The following is a 9,506-nucleotide window of genomic DNA, read 5'->3' as shown; positions in this document are numbered from 1 at the left end:
CTCCCAAGTCTGTGTGTGAGAACAATTACAATGTGAAAGACACGACTGGATCCTATAATATTCAGAGCATTAATTTCTCTAACCTGGTCAGCGATTACTGATGAGGTGTGAAAAGATAGGCAACTCCCAGATATTTGCATAACACAACTGCAAATCATAGCACTTGCTGAAGCAGTAATGAAGGACATCCAAAGCTCCATTGGGGATCTTTTGAGTTTGTTGAAATCAGTAGGAAACCAAAGGGAGAGGTCAGTAGACAGCATATTATGATGGACTTCAAGAAAGAACTGAACTGGGCATAAAATATGGAAATAATTACAAGACACAGTGGTCAGAACCATGACAGGGAAAGTGACAGGCCGAAATCCTAGGATACTCCCACAAATACTGAAAAATGGACTCATGAGGTAAAACAGTATATAATGCAGGAAGCATGTAATGAAGATTTCTATGGATGGCATTGAAATGTTAACGTTTGAGGCAGTGACCACTTGTGGCTTCTTCCTGTCTAGCAAAACAACATGTGGTGGTAATCAAAACACCTGGTTGATTCTTTGCCTATGAAAGACTTGCAAATTCTTAGTTAGGGGCTTTCCTCCTAGGCTCTGCTGTGACCGAGTGTAGGAAGAGGCCTGAGCTGCAGCCCGTTTAAATGAAACAGTTCTAGAGTCTGACTCTAGGTGGTCTTCTTGAGGGGGGTCCTGTGACTTTGGCATAACATATAAGTGGGGGCTCGTCCGAGATACCCCCAAAGAGCCCCGAGATCTCAGACTCCAAAGGTAAAACAGCACTGTCTTTGTTAATTTCTCTTGCCCTGTTGTTTGTCTGCTTTACTTTTGCTTTCCTTTGTGAGGACGGCCACTCCAATTCATCAAAACGGTCTCACTTACAGGCCAACCCTGGAGGAACTGGGAGAGCTCCCAGATCCTCTTGTAGGACGGGTATAACCTTACTGTGTGGGGCTGGGGTCCTTGGAATCCCTCCCTGTGGGGTAGGGGGGTTGGAGGGGCGGAGATCCTTGGAACCACGCCCATGTGAATTTTGGGGCGGAGATAGGTTCCGTGTTGGGACGGAACTGACCAAGAGGGCCTCCTAACCGAGGGACTCATCAAAGAAAGAGAACTATAGACCCATTACTTTGATGAACATTGATGCAAAACTTCTCAACAAAATTTTGGCCAACCGACTTCAACAATTCAGCCAAAAAATCATACACCACGATCAAACAGGATTCATTTCAGGGATGCAAAGCTGGTTCAATATACGCAAATCAATTAATATTATTCATCACACATCAACAGGAGCGAAGATAAGAACCACATGGTTATCTCAATAGATGCAGAAAAAGCATTCGACAAGATCCAACACCCCTTTATGATGAAGGTTTTGGAAAAATTAGGAATCCATGGAACATTCCATACAATAAAGGCTGTATAAGACAAACCTACAGCCAGCATTATGTTTAATGGTGAAAAACTAAAGCCATTTCCTCTTAAATCAGGAACAAGACAAGGATGTCCACTCTCTCCATTTCTCTTCAGTCTAGTATTAGAATGCTTAGCTACAGCAATAAGACAAGATGCAAACATAAAGGGGATCCAAATAGGGAAGGAAGAAATAAAACTCTCCCTCTTTGCAGATGACATGATCTTGTATTTAAAGAATCCCATAGACTCCACTCCCAAATTACTCAAGCTGATTCAAAACTTTGGCAAAGTAGCAGGGTATAAAATTAACCCCCCAATATCAATGGCTTTTCTGTATGCCAACAATGAGAAAAGTGTGGCTGAAATTAGGAAAGTAACTCCATTTGTAATAGCCCCACAAAAAATAAAATACCTAGGAATTAACTTAACCAAAGAAGTGAAGGACCTCTATGATGAAAACATTAAAATCTTGAAAAAGGAAATCAACACAGAACTTAGAAAATGGCAAAACCTCCCATGGTCCTGAATTGGAAAGATTAACATCATGAAAAAGGCAAAACTTCCCAAGGCTATCTAAAAATTCAATGCGTACCTATCAAAATTCCAACCTCATTCTTCAAGGAAATAGAAGAGGCAATCCAAAAATTCATATGGAACAATAAAAGACCCCGAATAGCAAAAATGCTCCTCAACGGAAAGAACACTGCTGGTGGAACATCAAGACCAGATTTCAAACTCTACTATAAAGCCATAGTAATCAAAACAGCTTGGTACTGGCGTGAGAACAGACCTCAGGACCAATGGAATAGAATTGAAAACCCAGAAATGAACCTACAGATCTATAGCCAACTAATCTTCGATAAGGGAGCTAAAATAATAGAATGGAAGAAAGACAGCCTCTTCAATAAATGGTTATGGCAAAATTAGTTAACTACTTGTAGAAAACTAAAGCTAGATCCTTATATATCACCCTGCACCAGAATCAACTCCAAATGGATCAAAGACCTCGGAGTCAAAGCAGACACTCTGAAAACATTACAGGATGGAATAGGAGAACCCCTAGGCCTCCTTGGGTCAGGCCAAAATTTTCTGAATAGAGACACGGAAACACAACAAATCAAAGAAAGGTTGGACAAATGGGATTGCATGAAGTTGCAGAGCTTCTGCATGGCAAACGACATAGCTAGCAAGATCAATAGAAAGCCCACAGATTGGGAGAAGGTCTTCACTAGCCATACAATGGTCAAGGATCTCATATCTAAAATATAATTGGAACTCAAAATATTAAATCCCCCAACAACAAATCCTCAAAGAAACAACTGCCCAATAAATAAGTGGGCTAAAGACTTGAAGAGAAATTTTTCTGAAGAAGAAAGAAGGATGGCCAATAGACACATGAAGAAAGGCTCAACCTCCCTAGCCATAAAAGAAATGCAAATCAAAACAACATTGAGATACCACCTCACCCCAGTTAGAATGGCTATAATCAGGAACTCTGACAACAGCAGATGCTGGAGAGGATGTGGACAGAAGGGAACCTTACTTCATTGTTGGTGGGAGTATAAACTTGTTCAACCACTTTGGAAAGCAGTATGGAGGTTCCTCAAAAGACTTCACATAGAGCTCCCCGATGACCCAGCAATCCCACTTTGGGGCATTTACCCAAATGTTTACAAACAAGACCACCCTCAAGCTACCAGCACAGCTATGTTTATTGCAGTATTATTTACCATAGCTAAGATACGGAACCAACCCAGATGCCCCTCCGTAGACGAATGGATCAAGAAAATGTGGTATATATACACAATGGAATTCTATGCCTCCATCAGAAAGAATGACATTTCCCCATTTGTTAGGAAATGGAAAGGCTTGGAAAAATTAAATTAAGTGAAGTAAGCCAAGCCCAAAGAAACATAGGTCCCATGGTTTCCCTTATTTGCAATATCTAGGATAGGGATGAGTCAAGCAGGAAAGGTCAGATAATGTGATGTTAGGAAAATGAACCCTTAGATATGTATTTAAATGTTTTTTTCTTTCATGCATTTGTTTTTAACACATTTATAAAATTATTTCTTTGTAGTTTTGTATGTCCCTCCCCCACAGTATAACCCCCGCTTTCACTATATTTGATGTTGGTATAATTTGTGAAGGAGATGGGGGAAAATAAGTCATTTAAGGATACAGGTGGACCCGATGCAACTATGAGAAGTACAAGTTGTCATGTCAAAAACGAACTTTACAACATTGGTGCCCGGTGGGGGGGGGGGGCTGGTAAGGGATGGGAAGGGTAAGCAAAGGAGGAGGCTGCAATGCTTGATAAGAAATGTACTCATTATCTTGCCCATGTAATTGTAACCCCTCTGTACAGTATGTTCACAAAAATAAAAATTAAAATTAAAAAAAAAAAGAAAATAACTTTACTAATTAGCTACGGCAACTTTTCTAATATTTGTACCTACACATCAGGGGCCCATGTGAGTCAAAAGTTTGAGACATAAGTGTGTTGGAAGATATCCAACTTCCTTCAATACAGCGCCTTTTTTCATGGAAAAAAAAAAAAAAAGAAGGTCCTGGAAGAAATCCTACCCAGGTATGGCTTTCTATCCCCCATCGGGTCCGACAAATTACCGGCGTTTCTCTCAAAAGAAAGTCAGGGAATAGCCACGGCATTGGGGACGGATTGGAAATTGCACTGTGCTTATAGACCCCAGAGTTCAGGTCAGGTATGAATCAGACTCTAAAAGAGACCTTGACTAAATTGGCCTTGGAGACTGTTGCAGACTGGGTATTGATCCTTCCTTTTGCCTTGTTTAGAATAAGAAATTCACCCTATGGGCTTGGCTTGAATTGCTTGCTGATTTGGATGATACTGAAATTCTGTGTAAGCTTGACTATTTACAGCTGGTGCATAAGAGTATGTGGCCCCAGCTTAGAGCATTACATGATTCTGCTTCTATTCCTACCCCCCATCTGTTTAAACCAGGGGACTGGGTGTTTGTTCGAAGGCACAACTTGGGATCTCTGGAACCACGGTGGAAGGGACCTTACATTGGTGCTACTGGCTACACCCACTGCCCTTAAGGTGGATGGCATTGCTGCTTGGATCCACTGATCCCATGCCAGACCAGCTGACCCCTTTGTCCTGGATGACCATGGGGAAAGCTGGGAAGTCTCCAAGCATCCTACCTAAACTCTGCATATGCCTCAAGAAAAGAAAAGTGAACTGATTGTTATTGGTTTTGTTGTTTAAAAGTATGGCTAAAGTCAGAGAGAGACTATACCCATTGAAGATGGAGAGCTGTTGGAGTCTAGTTTTGGGCCAGAGCCACAAGATTGTGGCTCAGGACCATAAGTCAAGCGGGGGAATGAAAGGTGAAATTTTGAGGCAGTGAACACTTGTTGCTTGTTTCTGTCTAGCAAAGCAATACGTGGTGGTAATCAAAACACCTGGTTGATTGTGTGCCTATAAAAGACATGCAAATCATTAGCTGGAGCTCTCCTCCTAGGCTCTGCTGTGCCGGAGTGTAGGACAAGGACCGAGCTGCAGCCCGTTTAAATGAACCAGCCGGAGAGTCTGACTCTCGGTGGTCTCCTTGGGGGACGGTGGGGGTCCTGCGACCTTGGCATAACAGTATTCTTAATATGGGAGGACTGTGAGCTAACTTTGTTGTGAGCTAATATTTTAGAAGGAAATGGTTTGGGTCAGTTGTCCCTTGGGCCAAACATAGCTGATTGTTTAAGTCAAATGGAGTCACAATATTTTGTCTTGAGTTATGAAAATGAAAACAGGAGCAGGTTCAGAAATCCATGTTGTGGACAACAATGTGCAGTCTGACGAGTACAGCCATTTGGTAAAGTGTGAGGAGAATAAGGAAGTGTTACCACACTGATAGAAATCTCTCAGGGATCTGTTGGTTTCCCCTTTATCAACTTCCTATTTCCAGAGTTCTACAAGGTCATTCCTGGAATCCAATCACAGTTTGTGCCTGGAGCAACTTTTCTCACATTCAGTCTATCACATGACAGGCTCGACCAACAGAGAATGAGAACAGGTTTGCCTGGAACACACCAGCTGCTGGGAAGACCTGGCTATATGATCTCAGCTCCTCACAAAACTACTAGCTGATGGGTTTTGTTGGTCCCCAGACAAGTGTGGAGCTTAGGGATTAGGGTGCAGAAAAATTGGAAGGCGTAGGCCTGGCAAGATAGGCTGAGCTACCTACAAAGAAGCTGCAGGAGAGGAGAAACCTCACCCTTTGGCAGCTACTTCTGTCTTTCTTTCTTTCTTTCTTTCTTTCTTTGTTTTTCCTTGCTTTACCCCTCTCTAATCCTCTTTCCCTTCCCTTCCCTTTCCCTGCCCTCCCTTCCCTTCCCATCCCTTCTCTTCCAATGCCTTCCCCTCCCTTCACTTCACTTCCTCTCTCCTTCCCTCCCTTTCTCTCCCATCCCTTCCTCACCTCTAATTGTCATTTCCCTTCTTCCTTCCTCTCCCTTTCTATTTGCACACAATGACTCCCAAGTCTGTGTGTGAGAACAATTACAATGTGAAGGACACCACTGGATCCTATAATATTCAGAGCATTAATTTCTCTTACCTGGTCAGAGATTTCTAATGAGGGGTGAAAAGATAGGGAAGTCTGAAAGGACTCCCAGATATTTGCATAACACAACTGCAAATCATAGCACTTGCTGAAGCAGTAATGAAAGACAGCCAAAGCTCCTCTGGGGATCTTTTGAGTTTGTTCACATCAGTGGGAAACCAAAGGGAGAGGTCAGTAGACAGCATGGTATGATGGACTTCAAGAAAGAAGTGAACTGGGCATAAAATATGGAAATAATTACAAGACACAGTGGTCAGAACCATGAGAGGGAAGGTGACAGTCCGGAAACCTGGGATACTCCCACAAATACTGAAAACTCGACACATGAGGTAAATCAGTATATACTGCAGGAAACATGTAATGGAGACTTCTACGGATGGAATTCTTAATATGCGAGGTCTGTGAGCTGACTGTGTGGTGAGCTAATATTTTAGAAGGAAATGGTTTGGTCAGTTGTCCCTTGGGCCAAACATACCTTATTGTTTAACTCAAATGGAGTCACAATATTTTGTCTTGAGTCATGAAAATGAAAACAGGACCAGATTCAGAAAGCCATTTTGTGGACAACAATTTGCAGTGACTGACAAGTACTGCCATTTGGTGGAGTGTGAGGAGAAGAAGGAAGTGTGAGCACACTGATAGAAATCTCTCAGGGATCTGCTAGGTTTCCCTTTTCTTCAACTTCCTATTTTAAGAGTTCTACGAGGTCATTCATGGAATCCAAGCCCCGTTTGTGCCTGGAGCAACTTTTCTCACATTCAGTCTATCACATGACAGGCTCGACCCATAGAGAATGAAAACATTTTGCCTGGAACACACCTGTTACTGGAAAGACCTGGCTCTTTGATCTCAGCTGCCCTCAAAACTAGAAACTGATGGGTTTTCTTGGTCCCCAGACAAGGGTGGAGCTTAGGGATTAGGGCAAAGAAAAATTGGAAGGAGTAGGCGTGGCAAGAGAGGCTGGGCTACTTACAGAAGAAGCTGCAGGAGAGGAGAAACCTCACCCTTTGGCAGCTACTTCTGAGCAGGAAGCCAGCATTTGGTCCTGATTTCCAGAGGGACACTGCAACCGATTGCTCCTGGAGGAATGGAGACCACAGAACGGAAATGCCAACGTTCTTCCCGGCCACCTGGGAAACATGCCCCGCTTCAGAAGCATGTGCCTTCTTTCCAGACAGCACTGGCTCCCAGACAGCACATGGGTCTGAGTTGGAAGAAACGTTCCCCGGTTGGTGCCGGCCTCCAGAACACAGGGAACACTTGCTACCTGAACGCCACCCTGCAGTGTCTGACCCACACAGGCCCACTTGCCAGTCACATGCTGCGCCGGATGCCTTGCCACCAGAAAACCTGCATGATGCGTGTGATGCAAGCTCACGTGAGGAGGGCTTTCCAGCGCTCTGGGGACATCATTCAGCCGTCGGATGCCCTGGGTGCCGGCTTCCACACGCACAAGCAGGAAGATGCCCATGAGTTTCTCCTGTTCCTCTTGGATGCTATGCAGAAATGCCAAGCATGTGGCCCTGAGGGCTTAGTGCTTCCAGCTGAGGAGCAAAGCCTGATCCGGGAAATCTTTGGAGGCTACTGGAGGTCTCGAATCGAGTGTCTGCAGTGCCATAGCATTTCAGACACCTTGGAGCCTTTTCTGGACATCACGCTGGAGGTCGCAGGAGCTCACAGTGTTGCCCAAGCGTTGGGAAGACTGGTAAAGCCGGAAGAGCTGAGTGGGGAAGACGCCTATCATTGTGCGGCTTGTCTGCACAAAGTGTCCGCTTCTAAGACCTTGACTCTGCAAAGTGCCTCAAAGGTCCTCATCCTCGTCCTGAAGAGATTTTCTTCCTGGACAGGGGACAAGGTTGACAAGGAAGTGCACTTTCCTGAGAGTCTTGATATGCAACCCTACATGTCTCAGCACACTGAGGGACCGCTGCTGTATGACCTCTATGCTGTGCTGGTTCATGCGGGGTCCAGCAGTCACACTGGACATTATTTCTCTTACATCAAAGCTGGCAATGGCCAGTGGTATAAAATGGATGACACTAAGGTGACCACCTGTGATGCTTCATCTGCATTGAGTCAGCGTGCTTACATCCTCTTTTATAGCCAGAAGAGCACTGATGGCGAGAGACACCCTGAGGATGTGTTCATCGGCAGGGACTCAGTAGATAACCAGGCAGAAGAAAAGGAGGGAAGAACACCCCAACCAGACAGGAACAAGCACTCTCCTCTGACACTTGTGGAGCCACAGCCAGATGTGCCAAGTACAGTGCTGAAAGAAATCTCCCTAGACCAATGGAAATTCTTCCAGGACCAAAACCGCCCAAAGTCTCAGTTACAACTCAGGAAAGTAGAGTTCACACAAGATGCCAATCTGGTCGTGATTCACCCCTCCAAACACACGGATGAGATGAGAAGAGAAAATCATGCTGATAAGGAAAATTCCTCACCCAAAACCTGTTGCCAGAACACAACAGGTCAGATCTCCAGAAATCAGAGCCAACAGCCTTGTGAGCACACCAGGGCCCGATCTCACAAGAGAAGGAACAAGCAAGGAAAGCAAGGAAAGAAGCCTCTGTTGGTGTACTCATAACCTCCTTGAGTTGTCACATTGGGTGTTGGTTCTGCCTCTTGATCTGTGGAGTCTGGCACTCCCCGGAGATTTTTACCTCAACAATAGTGGTGTATGACTGGAACCACAGATGCACATCAGGAATTTTCTGTGTCATTGGAGATGAGAAGCCAACGAACATGCATGTCCCTGCTGGCTTCAAAGGGCCTTCCTCGGATCTCAACCTCCTGTGTAGCTTGGGTTACAGGCCTGAGACACAGGGCCCTGCCAGGATCTCAGATGACCAAGTTTGTTTGTGCCCTATTGCAGAGTACAAAACCTGAAAAGTTGGGGACAATAAATTCCTGTGAATCGCATTAAATCAATTACATATCTTGTGTTCTATATCTCTGAACTTGTGACAACCAGAGATGAAATGTAAAAGTGAAGGATGAATGTGATAAAAAATGGTAATTGTAAGTACAAGTTGTCATGTCCAAAATGAGCTTTACTATGTCAGTGCGGGGGAGGGGGGTTTGGAGGGGAAGGATTGGAATTGGGATTGGGATTGGGAGAGGGGAGGTTGGGAAGGGATGTGAAGGGTAAACGAAGGAGGAGGCTTCAATGCTTGGTAAGAAATGTATGCATTATACTGCCCATGTAATTGTAACCCCTCTGTACAGTATGTTCACAAAAAACTAAAATAAAATTAAAAAAAATGGTAATTGTGTAGAAACAACCATGTGCAAACGGGCAAATTGTATTGTAACTGCTCTGAATCTCTGGAGAACTTCACATCGGAGGGTAGGAGAGAACTCTGTGTGATCAGTAGTACCGGTGAAAATCTACTGTGACAGTGTTTCAGAAGCTTTGAAAGTGAAAGGAATCCATCCCTGCAACCCTGAAAATGCTCCTGATGGAGCACAAGAC

At 44.2% G+C, this 9,506-nt stretch overlaps 1 protein-coding gene across 1 annotated transcript; it reads left to right on the top strand.

The window, feature by feature from the left end:
• Positions 1 to 7,115: 7,115 nt before the first annotated feature.
• LOC138836560 (ubiquitin carboxyl-terminal hydrolase 17-like protein 6) lies at positions 7,116 to 8,618 on the top strand. Its single transcript, XM_070035340.1, has one exon. It carries the CDS (start codon positions 7,116 to 7,118, stop codon positions 8,616 to 8,618), a length of 1,503 nt encoding a protein of 500 aa, XP_069891441.1.
• The last annotated feature ends 888 nt before the right edge of the window (positions 8,619 to 9,506 follow it).

This window comes from Dipodomys merriami, unplaced genomic scaffold (assembly GCF_024711535.1).
Source record: "Dipodomys merriami isolate MVZ:Mamm:240054 unplaced genomic scaffold, mDipMer1.0.p SCAF_25, whole genome shotgun sequence".
NCBI classification, from domain to species: Eukaryota; Metazoa; Chordata; class Mammalia; order Rodentia; family Heteromyidae; genus Dipodomys; species Dipodomys merriami.
This window is presented reverse-complemented; position numbering and strand designations above follow the sequence as displayed.

Bases quoted from the DNA above. Each gene is read 5' to 3' on its own strand.
- LOC138836560 (XM_070035340.1), top strand. From the start codon at position 7,116: ATGGAGACCACAGAACGGAAATGCCAACGTTCTTCCCGGCCACCTGGG.